Here is a 17,391-nt window from a genome sequence, read left to right on the forward strand (position 1 = left end):
GTGCATTTTATTCTTTTATTTTTTTAAATTTTTGGTATTGTCTTAAAAATCACATAATATGTAGTAGAAGTATAACTTCTTACGTGCGTACAAAGTACACACACATTCTTTTTTCTGATTATAACGCCATCTATCCATAATTCGAAAAAATGTTTTGAATAAAAGTTGCTTATTTTTACGTAAAGAATCCAAATCTGCAATAAAAATTGGGGGCTCCTATTTAAGATTCTAAAGTAACCCCCCACCCCGCCTCCTTGGGGGGTCGTGTTTAGTACCATTCGATAGGTTTTTCAAAAATATTGAATAAGTGTGTTTTGCAGTTTTCGATATGATGTTTATTTTGCGAAATATCGCGGGATTTGTATTTAAAATTTTAAATTTACCCCCACCCCTCTCCGTGGGGGTCATGTTTAGTACCATTCGATATATTTTTGAAAAATATTGAAAACGTAGTTTTTAGTTTTTCGATCTGACATTCATTTCATGAAATATTCTCTTTTTTTTTGTGAAACTTTTTGACTCGCCCATTTCCTTACGCCTCGCTCAAATCGTCAGATTTTTGAAATATACACTCTTTTGAATGTACTTAACTTACCTTATCTTAATCTGACAATTTCGAGTATTTTTAAGGTTAGATTTTTTTTTCGGGTCCCCTTAACGAACTCCCCTGTGTTAAGAGCCAATATATGGTAGAGGTACATCTGCAGGGTATCAGGTTTCTCCCCATATAAGATAATCTGACGCGCTCGAGTAACTGCAAAAATCCCCGCTTGGGCTCTCCTACTAAAATAAATATTCTAGATAAAAAAGGATCTATGCAATTGGGACCGTGCAAGTTCGGCAAAGCGACCTCTATTTCTACGCTCTGTACTTTTATTCGCACTTTTAATTATATTGGCCAATTATATTAGTCCTGGTTGCTGGATAATTGTCAAGGCCATAGTCCAAAAAATAATAAGAAGAAAAAATAAGATGCAGGTTATTTTATGCAAACGTAAACAATTGTATGTAGTAAATAAAATTAGTTATTAAAATGCAGTACTGCAAGCAAAATACAATTAATTAAATTTACCTTTATATAATAATTGCATATCATATCAATATTGTGGAGCAACATATAAGTTTTCTTCTTCACTGACAGAAGGTATGAAATATACGTCAATTTGACAATATGAATTATTTAAGATAGTTGCAATATTTCTCCGCGACTCGCGCACTGTCGTTTCTCGTTTCCCTTCCAAGTACTTGCACACCGCGAATACGGTATACAGGGTTTAATGCAGTTAATAGAGGACAAGAAAAAAGCGTATTTTAAATGGTTATCAACAAATCATTTAGACGACAGAAAACTTTACAGTAGACTAACATATGATGTGAAAAAGGATATAAAGAAAGCAAAGAACAACAACAGATAAGAATAATGTAACGAAATAATTAGTTATATTGGCAGTTCTCAAACAACAGCTGGGAAGAAAAAAGAAAAATAATTTTCAAGAAAAGGAAATAACAATAGAAGTTATAACAGATTTAAAATACAGTAGAACCCGCTTATTAGAATACCGGTTAAAGGAATATCCCGGTTTAAGGAATAGAAATTTGAGGTCCCAAAACGTTTTTACTAGGCTTATATGATCGGTTATTAGAATATCCCTGTTATAGGAATACTTTTTCTTGGCACGACGGCTATTCCAATAAGCGGGTTCGACATATGAAATACGGGAAAGCCTCAGGACCCGGAGGTATACCCATTCTCTAATTCTAGATAATATTTGCTTAGTTATGTTTCCACTCAATATTATAACAAGTAAATAAATATACTTTATTATTTATATTATACTCAGTCAAATGTAACCCAATAATGCAGTAGTGTAGTAAACTATAGATATTATCTTGTTCCAGTTTATGAATGTTCTAAAATAATATGTTATTTTTTGTTGTGAGTAGTGTTTATAATACATATAGCGAATTATTTGACTGTGATATAATTAAGAAGAAAAATGTGTATAGTTCGTCTCAAGCACTTTGTCCGATAGTTACTGAGACTTCTCTTTAGCCTGTTAACTTTACTCACACCACTGTTAATGTGTATAGCAGGTACATTCCTATCTCTTCATTTCTTTTAATAGTTTTCTTGGTTTCTGTAAGGATACATATATTTACTTTTTTTTCCTATAACTTTTTGAATACTTCTGCTTGTTTTGTCCCTATAGGGCTTTTCGTTCACAGTCATTTGTTTCGAGCTTCTGTCATGTGTCATATAATATTAATATATCTACGTCGTACGTTATTGGTATTACCAATGATACAAACCGAAGACGTATGACGGAGATATTAATATCATGTGACACATGACGATTTTCGGTAAGATTTTATAGACTAATATACAGGGTGTCCCGAAAATATTCGTCATAAATTATACCACATATTCTGGGGTCAAAAATAGTTCGACTGAACCTAACTTACCTTAGTACAAATGTGTTCATAAAAAAAGTTACAGCTCTTTGAAATTACAAAATAAAAATCGATTTGTTTCAATATATCGAAAACTATTAGAGATTTTTTATTGAAAATGAATATGTATCATTCTTATGGCAGGAACATCTTTAAACAAAATTATAGTGAAGTTTGTCCACCCATAAAAATTTCATGGGGTTTTGTTTCCTTAAATCCCCCTAAACTTTTGTGTACGTTCCAATTAATCATAATTGTGGTACCATTAGTTAAACACAACGTTTTTAAAACTTTTTTACCTCATAGTATTTTTTAGATAAGCCAATTTTTATCGAGCTGCGGCTTTTTTTAAATATATTTACATAAAAATTTTATAGGGGTTTTGTTCCTTTAAACCCCCCAAATGTTTGTGTACGTTCCAATTAAACTATTATTGTGATATCATTAGTTAAAAACAGAGTTTTTAAAACTTTTTTGCCTCTTAGTTTTTTTTTTTGACAAGTCACCTTTTATCGAGATGTGGCTTCTTTTTCAAAATATACCTAAAAATGTAAATTATAAATAAATTTTCAAATTATTAACAGGTCTCTATAATCGTACTTAACCTTATACAAATATGTGGTGGATTCGACAAATATCCAAATTATGTCGATAAACACTGGCTTATCGAAAAAGTACTAGGAAACAAAAAAGTTTTAAAAACATTGTGTTTAACTAATGGTGCCCCAATAATAATTTAATTGGAACGTACACAAAAGTTTGGGGGGGGGGTTTAGAGGAACAAAACCCCCATAAAATTTTTATTGGGTGCACAAATTTCACGTTCAATTTTTTTAAAGGTGTTGCTGCCATAAGAGTGCCATATGTCTATTTTCAATAAAAAATCTCTAACAGTTTTCGTTATATCAAAAAAAAAATCGATTTTCATTTTGTAACTTCAAAGGGCTGTAACTTTTTTTGTGTGCATTATTGTATATAGGTAAGTGAGGTTCAATCAACCTATTTTTGACCCCAGAATCTGTGGTATAATTTATGACCAATCTTTTCGGGATACCCTGTATATACTATACATAGTTATAGTAAAACACTAAGGAAATCAATAGCAACTTAAGTCATAGAATTCCCATTTCAGCAAGTCAAATATGTAAATGTATAGACCTGACAAAGGCTTTCAATCGCATCCAAGTCGAAGACGTCTTACACTTACTGTAAAGAGGAAACATACGAATCAATATTATACAAACCATCGAAAACATTTACTTCCATAATCGAATACAGGCAAAGATAAATGGAAAAATAACACAGTTTATACCAGTACAAAAGCGGAGTCACACAAGGTGACTCGTTATGCCCACTGTTCTTTAAAATAATGGACGAAATAATAGAAGCAGTACGTAAAGTTCATGGTTACAGAATGGGGGACAAATAGATTGAAATATTATGTTATGCAGACGACGCCGCATTAATCGCCGAGACAGAAGACGATCTCCAAAGATTAACACACATCCTCAATACAACAGCCAGTAAATACAATATAATAATATCAGCAGGAAAAACCAAATGTATGACAACATCTAAATACCCACTACGATGTAAAATCGAAATTGATGGGAAAATAATAAAGCAGGAAGCAAGGTTTAGATATCTGGGAATAGATATAACCAGAAGAACAAACACCTAAGACAATACACAAAAGCAAGAATCTATAAAGAAGCCATTAGACCTATACTGACATACACGGCGGAGACAAGACCTGACAAATCTAAAACGAGACGACTACTAGAAACAACAGAGATGAAAATACTTCGACGAATATCAGGAAAAAGACTGTTGGATAGGGAGAGAAGCGAGAACATAAGAAGATCATGCAATGTAGAAGACATAAATGGATGGGTGACAAAATAGAAACGTAAGTGGAACGAACACATTAGTAGAATGGCAGAGGTTAGGATAGTACGAATAGCACGAGATAAGTCACCAAATGGACGGAGAAATATTGGCAGACCAAGAAATAGATGGTGCGTTAATTTAAATAATTTAGGAAGCTAATATTGAAGAAGAAACAGGCTTTAAAGCCTACATGTAAGAAGGAAGAAGAAGAAGAAATAAATGTATGAAAAAGTCCAACTGACGATCAACGCGAAGCGCGAAATTAAGTTGTACGGAATCGATCGAATCGAAATCAACAACGTTGAAATGTCACGTATAAACACTATCGAACAGCATTCAATTAAAAAGTGGCAATTGATTACAAGTTAAAGCAAATCATTGCTATTAGATAAATAAACGTCTTGTGTCCACGTTACAAGATCCACAAGTTTAACGGTAAACTCCCTGTTCTATTCAGTTTTTGACTCATATACCTAAGACAGAATAACATCTGTACTTAATGGTAGGGGAGCAAAGTATGCTAAATGTGCAGTCACTCGAGCGCTTTGGAGACCTATTGGGTTGTGAAGAGTAGGTCCTAAAACCAAAAAAGTTAAGTAACATTTTCCATTTTAGTGGGCGCTTGCCATTTTTTAATTAAATTTTTCATTTCCAACAATCGTTTTTGTCCGATTATAACGCCATCTATGCATAATTCGAAAATATGTTTCAAATAAAAGTTACTTATTTTTTCGTAAGGAATCCAAATCTGCAATAAAAATGGGGGCTCCTATTTAAGATTTTAAAGTAACCCCCCACCACACCTCCGTGGGGGGTCGTGTTTGGTGCCATTCGATAGATTTTTTAAAAATATTAACTAAGTGTATTTTACAGTTTTTCGATTTGATGTTCATTTCGTGAAATATCGCGGGATTCGTATTTAAAATATTAAATTTACCCCCACCCCTCTCCGTGGGAAGTCGTGTTTGGAATCATTCGATAGATTTTTAAAAAATATTGAGCACATATTTATTAGTTTTTCGATCTGTCATTCATTTCGCGAAATATTCGCTTTTTTCTTGTGAAATTTTGGGACTCACCCATTTCCTTACGCCCCACAATGGGGCAAGAGACAACATAAGTTGGCATTAAATCATTGTCGATATATTATGGCTAATTTTTTTTTCAAATATTATAAGTTGTGTGTACATAAAGAAAAACGATGTTTTTTCAATGTTTTCTTCTTCTTCTCAATGTGCCTATCCGTGACGAACGTTGGCGATCATCATGGCAATCTTTATTTTATCTGCAGCAGCGCGGAAAAGCTGCACATATGTTGTGTTAAAGCAGGTTCTGAAGTTCTTTAACCAGGATGTTCTTCTTCTTCCTGGGTCTCGCTTTACAAATATTTTTCCTTGAAGGATGGCTTGTTCAAAAAATGTTTTGCTCAAAATTTTCAAAGCTGCATGTCCGTAGTTACTACCATAATATTGATTTAAATGATATTTTAAGTTTAGTCATTTTAATTTAAAATAAATCTACAGTCTAATTTAGTTGTTTTTATGTAGATTTATTATCTAATATTATTTATATCTCAAAACAATTGTGTTAACATTATTTTTGAAAAATTGCTTAACCAAATTGTTCTTTAAAGCCATTTACCGCATATTTATAAGAATAACATAAAATTTTGTAGGTAAAATATTGAAAAACTTAAACTACAGATCATCATCAGAATCATCAGATGTGACGTCAACATCTTGCACATTCGGAGATTTGAACATAATATATTATGCACTAATATGCAGTGCTTCCACTGGCAGGTCTTCTAATTTTTTTCTATTTATGTTTCTTTTGCTTGTGATCAGTGGATCACTACTAATCAACAAAAAGTGGAATACATCTTAATTTGTTTTGGATCTACTACACTTTCTTGAATTATTATGCTTGAATTGTGCAAATAACGAAAAATTAGAAGAGAGTGTTATTCAATTTAACAAAACTTCACAAAAAATAAAAATTATGAAAAAAGGAGCAAATATGAGCAAAAAGTTAAAATGACTTTTTAAAGAATGATACTCAAGCTTTCAAAATAAAACAAAATTAAAGTTGGATCAGTCTGGGAACACTAACAAATCACTTGCTCTTTTTGAAAAATGCATATTTTGATATTTTTTACAGGTAATTTTAAACAACATATTATAAGATACTATATTTACTTAATTATTATATCATATCTGTAATAATATTGTCACTTTCCTGAAGATCAAATATCCGTAGCCAATTTTACTAGTGTCTTAACTTTTGACTTGAAATAAGTGGATCAAACGTAAGTCGAATCACGTTATGGCGTCCTATGCATTGTTAACACGGGACCATGTGCCCTTTGCGACGCGTCGCAACTGGTGGAGGGGGATTTAATGGGAAAAAAATGATGCCAAATCATACGCAGGATTGTGTACTATTTAATTAAAATGAATGCGACAGAAAATATTGCATTTAGTATTTTCATTTTATGCCAACTTTTTAGCTCTCCTGCCCCACTGTGCGCCCGGCTCAAATCGTCAGATTTTTGAAATATACACTCTTTTGCATGTACTTAAGTTACCTTATCTTAATCTGACAAATTCGAGTTTTTTTAAGGATACATTTTTTTTTCGGGCTCCCCTTAACGAACTCCCCTGTGTTAAGAGCCAATATATGGTAGAGGTACATTTGCAGGGTACCAGGTTTCTCCCCATATGATAATCTGACGCGCTCGAGTAACTGCAAAAATCCCCGCTTGGCCCCTACCATAATAAATATGAATAAAATTCCTGCTTTCCTCAATGTGTTGTAATTTTTTTTATTTTCTAGTAAATTAGGAGAGAGAGCTTTAAACCAAGAAGCTAAATAGATTTTATCACAAAAATGTGCATTTTAAAAAATCGCAAATAGGTACGTTAAGCATATAATCAACTTCTATACTTTCATATACATTGTGAAATTACAGTGATTAATGAATAAATTTAGAATTCATTTTACAATATACCTGTTACTAGATATTTAGTTCATACCATGAACAATTGATTGATTTTATCTTTACCATGGGGTACGTAAATCGATAACAATCCTTTCATTTTTCGAAATACCTCAATTTGCCACGTAGATATAAATATTATAATATATTAACCAACAATACAGCAAGAACCACGAAAGAATTAAGAAGGGTTGTGAAGAGAATTATTGAAGAAACACAGAAATTCGGACTGGAGCTAAAAGAAAAACCAAATAATATGATCATGGGAGAAACAGACGAAAGAAAGAAGAAGACTTTAGTGTGAAATCTGTAAGTGGTAAAAGCTATAGTTTTAAAAGGATGGACAATTTTGAATACCTGGGTGTAGAAGGTATTCGACGAAAATGGAAAAGAGAAATGGGAGCTCGATACCAGAATAGCAAAAGGGAATGAAAAATTAGGCAGTTTAAGAGCCCTCAAAATACGTTTCTAAAAGCAAGGCAAACTCCGAATATTAAAGTTATGTGGAAGGCACTTATGGAATAAAATTATTTCTGTCCTTGTTTTAAAGAAATTTAAAAACGCTAAGACCCGTCCATTTTTAAATATAAATATACGGTTTTTAAATTTAAATTTGATTGTACAGGGTGATTCACGCAAGTCTAGCATAGTCCATAAGCTTTATTTGTAATGGAACTGGTTAACAACCTGATTTCATCGAACTACATCATGTATGGTATATTATGAATAATACAGGGTGAAATTTTGAAATTGTAGTGTGTGGAAACCACTTAAGGAATAAAATTGTTTGTGTCCTTATTTTAAAAAATTATAAAAAACGGTAAGATATATCAACTTTTAAATTCAAATATGCACTGTTTAAACATAAATTTAAATATACAGGGTAACTCACACAAGTCTAGCATAGTCCATGATCTTTAATTTTAATGAAACACCCTGTATATTTTTATATTTTTAGAATCTGCTAAACAACGTCACATCAAAAAATTGTATTATGTAGGACCTATTATGAATAATACAAGGTAAAATTTTAAAATTATGTATAATTTTCGTCAAGATATTATAAACCTACATAAAATTTTGAAATTAATAATTTATCATACTTTAAATAATGGTATTATTTTTAAATTAGCTAAATAAAGACATACACTTTCTAAACTAAAAGTATAGGTCTTGTAGGTCAAGTATATATTTAAGGTCTTGATGAAATTTATAAATGATTTCAAAATTTCACCTTGTATTATTCATAATGGACCCTGCATAATACACTTTTTTGAGATGAGGTTGTAAAGTAGCTTCTAAGAAAATAAAAGTATACAGGGTGATCCATTAATACTAAAGATCATGGACTATGCTGTACTTGCTTGAATCAGCCGGTATGTTTAAATTTAAGTTTGTAAACCGCCCTTTTGAATTTAAAAGTAGACGTGTCCCAGCATTTTTTATAATAATTTTCTAAAATAAGGACACAAGCAATTTTATTCCATAAGTGGTTTCCATACTTTAAAATTTCAAAATTTGACCCTGTATTATTCATAATACACCCTAAATGATATAGATGGTTAAAATCAGGGGTCAAGCAGCTTTTAAAAATATAAAAATATACAGGGTGCTCCATTAAAAATAAACTTATGGACTCTGATGGACTTGCATGAATTACCCCGTAAATTTAAATTATGTTTAGAAAGTGCACATTTCTATTTAAAAATCGACGTGTCTTAGCATTTTTTATAATTTCTTGAAACAAGGGCAGAAATAATTTTATTCCATAAGTGGCTTCCACAATGTATAAAACAGTAATTAGAGCCACAGTAACATATGTCTGCGAGGCATGGACATTAAATAAGAAGAAAGAGGATACTTTGGAAAGATGGGAAAGGAAAATATTGAGACGCGTATTCGTAGGTTGGAAGACAGAAGACGGATGGGAAAGAAAAACCAACAATTAATTAGTGGTGTTGTACAAAGAACCTACCATGACTAAGTTCGTCAAGACACAAAGATTCAGACGTTTGGGACATGTAGAAAAAATAGCAGTCAACAGAATGCCTAAACTAGTAAATAACCAGAAAACTATATAGTCTAGTAAAATAAAATTACACTACATGTAAATCAAAATGTAAATTCGTACAGGTTGAAACAAATTTTATATCAAAGTTTAGGTGGGTACAAAAGATATTTTCAAAAAAGTATCCAAATCATGCAGGGGGATCATTGTTTAAATAATTAAAAAGGGGTCATTTTTGCAAAAAATATACATTTTTAACTGCTGAGGTCATTCAATTAATAATGAAGATCTATAGGATTATTTTCTACAAAGTTGAAGGGTAAATCTTTCACATAAGACTTACTAGATTAAATTTGACCCCCTATTAATTTAAATAATTCTACATAAAACTTTAAAAACAAATTTGCAAAATATTATTTTTAGCGTTTTAAATAAGCACTATGAAATATCTTATTTTACAGACTAAGTTGCGCTATGTTACCAGTATTAAGCAAAAAAAATTGGTCAAAAAATATTTAATATTTTTTGAGATATTGAATTTGATTATTAAATGTTACTATATTTTCAATTGCAAAAACGCGGTTGTTGCCAAAGACTTATTCACCTGTATTGAATCTTATTATTTTTATTTTTATGTATGTTTTCGATAAATATATTGATAAATTCAAATTTCAATTAAACTTCCCCCTAAAATGGCATTTGAAAATTATTCAAATTTGTTTATAATTTGTTTTTTAATAACGTCGCGGGGATTAAATATTTTGAAATGCCGTTTTGATAATTGAGTTCCTGGGAATTTTTCACTAATTAACAAATTTTTTTGTCTTTTTTTTCTCTTCTTTTTTATTTCTTGGAGTTATATTACTACGGGCCCTTTTAGGGTTAAGTTTCATTAAGCATGTAGATTCTCTAAGTTGTAGATTCTAGACATAAAAATATTAAGATTTAACTAAAATTTCTTTAATAAAATGTGGCTACTTATTGAGTTACAGGGTGTTTCATTAAAAATTTTTAAAACTATTGTTACCAAGTACTTTAAAACTATTTGACGTATCCTTATCATACTTGGCAAAAAGTGTGGGTACTATAGAGTCTACTAAATTGTGATAAATAAAAGTTTCTAGCTACTACCAGAGGCGTACGACAGGGGACAGTGAATGATTGACCCTTTCCAAATTCTACGCCACTGAGGGAATTACTATTTTAGCGAAATTTTTCGATTCTCCAATACTTTCTATGTAAATAATATACTCTTTACTGGTAACGATTAAGTCATTAGTTTTTGAGATATTGGACGTTAAAAATGAAATGGCATAGTTATTTTGATTTATTCATTCATTAATTTTAAACTTCCAATATCTCGCAAACTAATGACTTTATCGATACCAATAAAGTTATTCACATACAAAGTATGGGAGAATCGAAAAATTTCGCTAAAATAGTAATTCACTCAGTGGCGTAGAATTTGGGAAGGGTCAATCATTCACTATCCCCTGTCGTACGCCTCTGGCACTAGCTAGAAACGTTTATTAATCACAATTTAGTAGGGTGTATAATAGCCACACTTTCTGCCAAGTATGATAAGGATAAGTCAAATAGTTTTAAAGTACTTAGTAACAAAGATTTTTTAGGTAATTTTTTAAATAAAACACCCTGTAACTCAGTAAGTAGCCACATTTTATTGAAGAGATTTTAGTTAAATATTAATATTTTTAGGTCTAGAATCTACAACTCAAAGATTCGACATTCTTAATAAAATTTAACCCTAAAAGGGCCCGTAGTAATATAACTCCAAGAAAAAAAGAAGAAGAAAAAAAACGACAAAAAAATTTTGTTAATTAATAAAAAATTTCCAGGAACGCAATTATCGAAACGGCATTTCAAAATAGTCAATCCCCGCGACGTTATTAAAAAAACAAATTATAAAGAAATTTGAATAATTTTTAAATGCCATTTTAGGGGGGAGTTTAATTGAAATTTGAATTTATCAATACATTTATCGAAAACATACATAAAACTAAAAATAATGAGATCTTAAGCAGGTGAATATTTCTTTGGCAACAACCGCATTTTTGCAATTGAAAATATAGTAACATTTAATAAACAAATTCAATATCTCAAAAAATATTAAATCTTTTTTGACCATTTCTTTTTTACTTAATACTGGTAACAGCGCAATTTCGTCTGTAAAATAAGATATTTTATAGTATTTATTTAAAACGCTAAAAATAATTTTTTGCAAATTTGTTTTTAAAATAGGGGGTCAAATTTAATTGAGTAAATCACATGTGAAAAATTTACCCCTAAACTTTGCAGAAAAAAATCCCATAGACCTTCATTAATAAGTGAATTAGCTCAGCAGTTTAAAGTATTTTTTTTGCAAAAATGACCCCTTTTTAATTAAACAAACAATGATCCCCTTGTATGATTTGGATACTTTCTTGAAAATATCTTTTGTACCCACCTAAACTTTGATATAAAATTTGTTTTAACCTGTACGAATTTACATTTTGACTTTTTTTTATTTTATTAGGCTAATAATTGATCCCAAAATTAAGAGGTAGACTCCAAAACGAGGTGGATTAATAAAGTGGATGAAGACCAAACACGTGAAAACAAGGGAATGAAAAAGAAAAAAACAAAACAGAAGTGAATGGAGAAATATTGTTCTTCAGGTCCTTCAGATTACTTAAGAATTTAAGTTTAAATTTTGTTTGAACTAATTGTAATTAGTGAATCTTATATGATTATGCTTTATAAATATGCCCTAGTAGGTAAGTCAATGAGGGTATTTGGTTTCGAATTCCATCCTACTACATCGATTTACTTGATATTTTCACAGTAAGTAGGGAAGAGCTCAAGAAACAAAGTCTACCCTATGTACTATGGCGCTTTTTATCTTGGGGGCGGTTCCCACCCCTTCAAGCGGGTGGAAAATTTTTTGGTCAAAATAACCACGAAATTGGCTAGAGAACCTAATTCTAAGCAAACACTGTTGTATAGTTTTTTTTGAAAACTCAATACTTTTTGAGTTGTTTGTGGTTGAAAATTGGTCATTTTCATTGAAAAATGACACCTTTTCGGACAGTTCTTTTACGAATAACTTAAAAACTATGCATCTAACTAAAAAAACTATATAAGACATTTTTGTAGCTTATAAAAAAGTAGAGATTCGTTTATTTATAAATTTTCTAGTTATAGTACAAAAAGAGATGTGATAGGCGGAAAGAATTTATTTTTGGTGCATGCTCAAATAGTTGTATTCAACTTGAAATAACAGAGAAACGGTCGATTTTACGTATAAAGTGCTACCAATACCTTTTATAGTGATTGAAAAGACCTTTAAAATGAGCAATATTAAATGTGAATTACATTCAAACTAAGCGAGATATGCTTAAAAAAATTGATGACTAACGTATTTGAAGAAAAAATGAGAAGTATATTTAACCCCTCATTCACCAGAATTTAAATTTATTGTTTCCCTTCTACGATACCTTTTACTATAATGTTATTTCTATGTTCAAAAAGTTGGGCGGATTTAAAATAAATGGTTTAAAAAAAAAATAAGGTCAAATTATATAGCGCATTTTTAAATTTGATTAAAAATCTTCCTTTTTCTCCATGTAACGCGAAAATGATAAGAGATACAAAAAAATACAGTACAAAAATGTAGGGTTTTTTTAGATAAAAATTTTGTTTTTTTTTTCGTTACTGTATCTCTTATCATTTTCAAGTTACATAGAGAAAAAGGAAAATTTTTAAGAAAATTTAAAAATGCGCTTTATAATTTATCTTATTTTTTTCAAAAACTATTCATTTTAAGCCCATTCAACTTCGTGAATATAGAAATAACACTATGATAAAAGGTGTTGTAAAAGGAAAACGACGTATTTCAGTTATGCTGGATGAGAGGTTAAATATACTTTTCATTTTCTCTTAAAATACATTAGTCATAAATTTTTTTGAAGCATATCTCACTTAGTTTGAATGTAATCGACAATTAATATTGCTCATTTTAAGGTCTTTTCAAACACTACAAAAGGTATTGGTAGCATTATACACCTAAAATCAACCGTTTCTCTATTAATTCAAGTTGAATACACCTATTTGAGCATGCACCAAAAAACAAACGCTTTTCACCTATCATATCTCTTTTTGTATTATAACTAATAGATTTATGAAGAAACAAATCTCTTTGCTTTTTTATAAGTTACAAAAATGTTTAATAGATTTTTTTTAAGTTAGATGCATAGTTTTTAAGGTATTCGTAAAAAACTGTCCGAAAAGGTGTCATTTTTCAATGAAAATGGCAAATTTTCAACCACGAATAACTCAAAATGTATTGAGATCTCAAAAAAAATTATAGTACAGTTTTTGATTAGAATTAGGTTCTCTAGCCACTTCTGTGGTTATTTTAACCAAAAAAATTTCCACCCATGAGAAGGGGTGGGCACCGTCCCCAAGATAAAAGCGCCATAGTATATACGGTAGACTTTGAACTAGGAGATAAGTAGAGGCTAGGCCCAAAATTTCATTAAAATCCATGCAGTAGAATAGAATTCGGAGGTAATATCCTGTTCTTGCTCGCAGTGACTGGCGTATAGTTCTTAATGGCCTGTTGCACGTTTAAATAAAAATAATAACATATTTTGTACATACAAATGAAAAACTTGTACTGACCGTAACAAACAGACTGCGTAGTTCTTTCCCTATAGTGCTCTATTTTCTCCTTTATCCTATTTTTCAAGTTCAAAGCCGTCCTCAACTGCAGCATTTGCTGTTGTCTTCGTAGCCGTGCTTTAGACCAATGCTGACCCCAAGTTACACTCTCCAACAAAATCAAAATCACAACACTTTGTAAAAGCCGCATATTTTTGTGTACACGTTTAATTTTTTTATTCACTCACTTAATTCCGTGTTGATTCGCGTGTGCATCTGAATGCAGTTCTTGTTTGCGTGCCGGTAGAAAAAGAGTACTCCTCCTTCCACTTTCACTTTTCATGGTGTAGATGTTGGTAAACAAGAAGCCGAAAAATATTCTTTAATTGGACGATAAATGTGTATTTAGTGGTTTTATTTTATTTATCATTTCATAATATTCCCTATAATAAATAAACCTTGCCCTTAATTTTAAACACTACAAGTAGGTAAACTGCATGAATTTTATTTTTATTCTTGATTTCTGATTATTCTAGAATGTATCCCGAATAAAGTACGTGCCTCCTAGTGGCAGGATACGGGCAATAATACATTGGCTTATAGGGCAGTCCTTACAGTAGGGATTCTGGCCTATACAGAAAAATGCAGGCGGGTGTGGGGTAATACTGCACTTTGGTTGCATTGGTGGTGTATTGGCTAAACGTGCAGGGCAGGGTATGGTGCTGATAGAAAAGGCATTCAGGCATCAAATATCCAAAAATCTTTTCAGGTCATAATAATGAAAAAACCTTCTCCAAACGCAATAAAAACTTATACTGAAATGATGGCATCTCCTGAGGTAAAATGTTGCGGAAGTAAAATGAGCCTCCGTTCGGATCTCCGGGTGAGGACTATCTCAGGGGGAATACCATTGCAGGTTAGAAAAATCAGGATAGGGTCTTGGAATCTTGGTAGTCTTACAGGTAAGAGTCTGGAGTTAGTGGATGCGCTCAAACGAAAAACAGTTCAAATTGCTTGTATTCAAGAAACTAGGTGGAAAGGACAAAGGGCGAAAGAACTAGGTGATGGATATAAATTGTGGTATGTAGGGAGTAGTAACACTAGAAATGGAGTTGGTATAATTGCTGATAGTGAAATGAAAGATAACTTAGTAGAAGTTGTAAGAACGAGTGGTAGAATGATGTCAGTTAAATTTGTAATTGAGAAAGAGGTATTGAATGCTGTGTGTGTGTATGCTCCTCAAACAGGTCTGGGTGAGAATAAAAGAAGAGCTTTCTATGACCAATTAGGAGACGTACTGAGTGATATTCCAGCAGAGGAGAAAGTTATAATAGGAGGTGATTTCAATGCACATGTGGGCCAAGCCAAGACAGGATATGAAACAATACATGGGGGATTAGGCTTTGGAACTAGAAATGAAGCTGGAGATGATATGCTAGAATTAGCAACAGCATTGGATATGGCGATTGTTAACACATTCTTTAAAAAGAGAGAAACTCAACTTAATACCTACAAAAGTGGACAACATCAATTCCAAATAGTTAGTGAGACAGTAAGCCAACAACATAAGCTGCTTGTTCTGAACATCGAAGTAAAAAGCGAAACTAAACAAAAATATCGGAGAGGACCACAAAAAATCAAGTGGTGGATGCTAAAAGATGAGAAGGAAGGTCTATTCAGGAAAAAAATAGTAGAAAAAATATGTTGGAACATTAAAGGAAGCCCTAATACAATTTGGAGAAAAATGGCCAATATTATTAGAGAGGGCTATTGAAATACTTCAATACTTGGGAAAACGTCAGGAAAGAAGTTTGAGGATAAAGAGACTTGGTGGTGGTCAAATGAAGCACAAGGAAAAATAAAGGAGAAGAGAAAATTATATAAAAAGTGGCAAGAAACCAGATCGGACATAGATCTTCAAAACGATATGGTCGCCAAAAATGAAGCGAAAGTAGCAGTAGCAAAAGCTAAAGCAGAAGCGTATTCAAACCTATACGATCAACTTGATACCACGGAAGGCGAAGCAAAGATATGTAAAATAGCCAAACAGAGAGCAAAGAAAGCAAGAGATTTTAATCAGATTAGATGTATCCGAGATGAAAATAATAAAATAATAATTCACGAAAAGGATATCAAAAAAAGATGGAGAAAGTATTTTGACAGTTTATTAAATGAAGAATTTGACAGACAGCCTGTGGAGTTAACGGAGACAGTAACAGCAATGGTTACTAGAATAACAAACGAGGAAGTGGCTCAAGCGCTTCAAAAAATAAAGAAAGGAAAAGCAGTCGAACTAGATGATATTACTGGGGAAGTATGGAGAGCATTGGGAGAGACAGGAATAAGTTGGCTAGCAGATCTATTTAATAGAATTATGGAAGTTGGACAAATGCCAGACGAATGGAGAACCTTATTAGTACCTGTCTACAAAAACAAGGGAGACATACAACAATACACAAACTACAGGGCTATAAAACTACTTAGCCACACCATGACAATATGGGAGGGAGTAATTGATAGACGGATACGTGAAGAAATCGAAATATCCGATAATCAATTTGGCTTTATGCAGGGCAGATCAACAACAGATGCAATTTTCATTTTAAGGCAACTGATGGAAAAATACAGGAATAAAGAAACTAATGCTCATATGGTATTCATTGATCTTGAGAAAGCATATGATAGAGTTCCTCGAGAGATTCTGTGGTGGGCACTCAATAAGAAAGGAGTCCCTGGCGAATATTTAAAGATTGTGAGAGATATTTATGAGGGAGTAACGACTAGTGTTAGAACAGGTGTGGGAGAGACTGATAAATTTCAGGTGAAAGTAGGATTGCACCAAGGCTCGGTGCTTAGTCCTTATTTATTCTCATTAGTTTTGGACCAGATAACAGCGAAACTACAGGGTAGCATTCCATGGTGCCTAATGTATGCTGATGATGTAGTGTTATTAGGAAATAGTGAAAGAGACTTAGAACAAAAACTGGAACAATGGAGACAAATTCTGGAGGAGAAAGGTTTAAAGCTTAGTAGGACAAAAACAGAGTATTTGGAATGTTCATTTAAAGATGGAGTTACTACAAATAAAATGGTATTTTTGGATGGTGAAATGATTGTGAAAAGCAATAGTTTTAAGTACCTAGGATCGGTATTAGAGAGTAATGGTGAAACAGATGGAGATGCATGCAGTAGAATTAGGGCTGGATGGATGAAGTGGAAAGAAGCGAGTGGTGTGTTGTGTGACAGAAAAATTCCAATGAAGCTGAAGGGAAAATTCTATAAAACAGCCATAATACCGACTATGATGTACGAAACTGAATGTTGGGCAGTGAAAAAGAAAGAGGAACAACGAATGCATGTGGCGGAAATGAGAATGCTTAGATGA

General features: G+C 32.0%; 1 protein-coding gene across 1 annotated transcript in view; it reads right to left on the reverse strand.

Moving 5' to 3' along the window:
* Positions 1-14,286, reverse strand: part of LOC126879983 (pancreatic triacylglycerol lipase-like) — a 76,822-nt gene extending 62,536 nt beyond the window's left edge. Inside the window, exon 1 of the mRNA XM_050643435.1 lies at positions 14,028-14,286. Coding sequence (XP_050499392.1) covers positions 14,028-14,217 — 190 coding nt within the window. The 5' untranslated portion in view covers positions 14,218-14,286. The remainder of the gene's footprint in view (positions 1-14,027) is intronic.
* Between the last annotated feature and the right edge of the window lie 3,105 nt (positions 14,287-17,391).

This window comes from Diabrotica virgifera, chromosome 2 (genome assembly GCF_917563875.1).
Source record: "Diabrotica virgifera virgifera chromosome 2, PGI_DIABVI_V3a".
NCBI classification, from domain to species: domain Eukaryota; kingdom Metazoa; phylum Arthropoda; class Insecta; order Coleoptera; family Chrysomelidae; genus Diabrotica; species Diabrotica virgifera.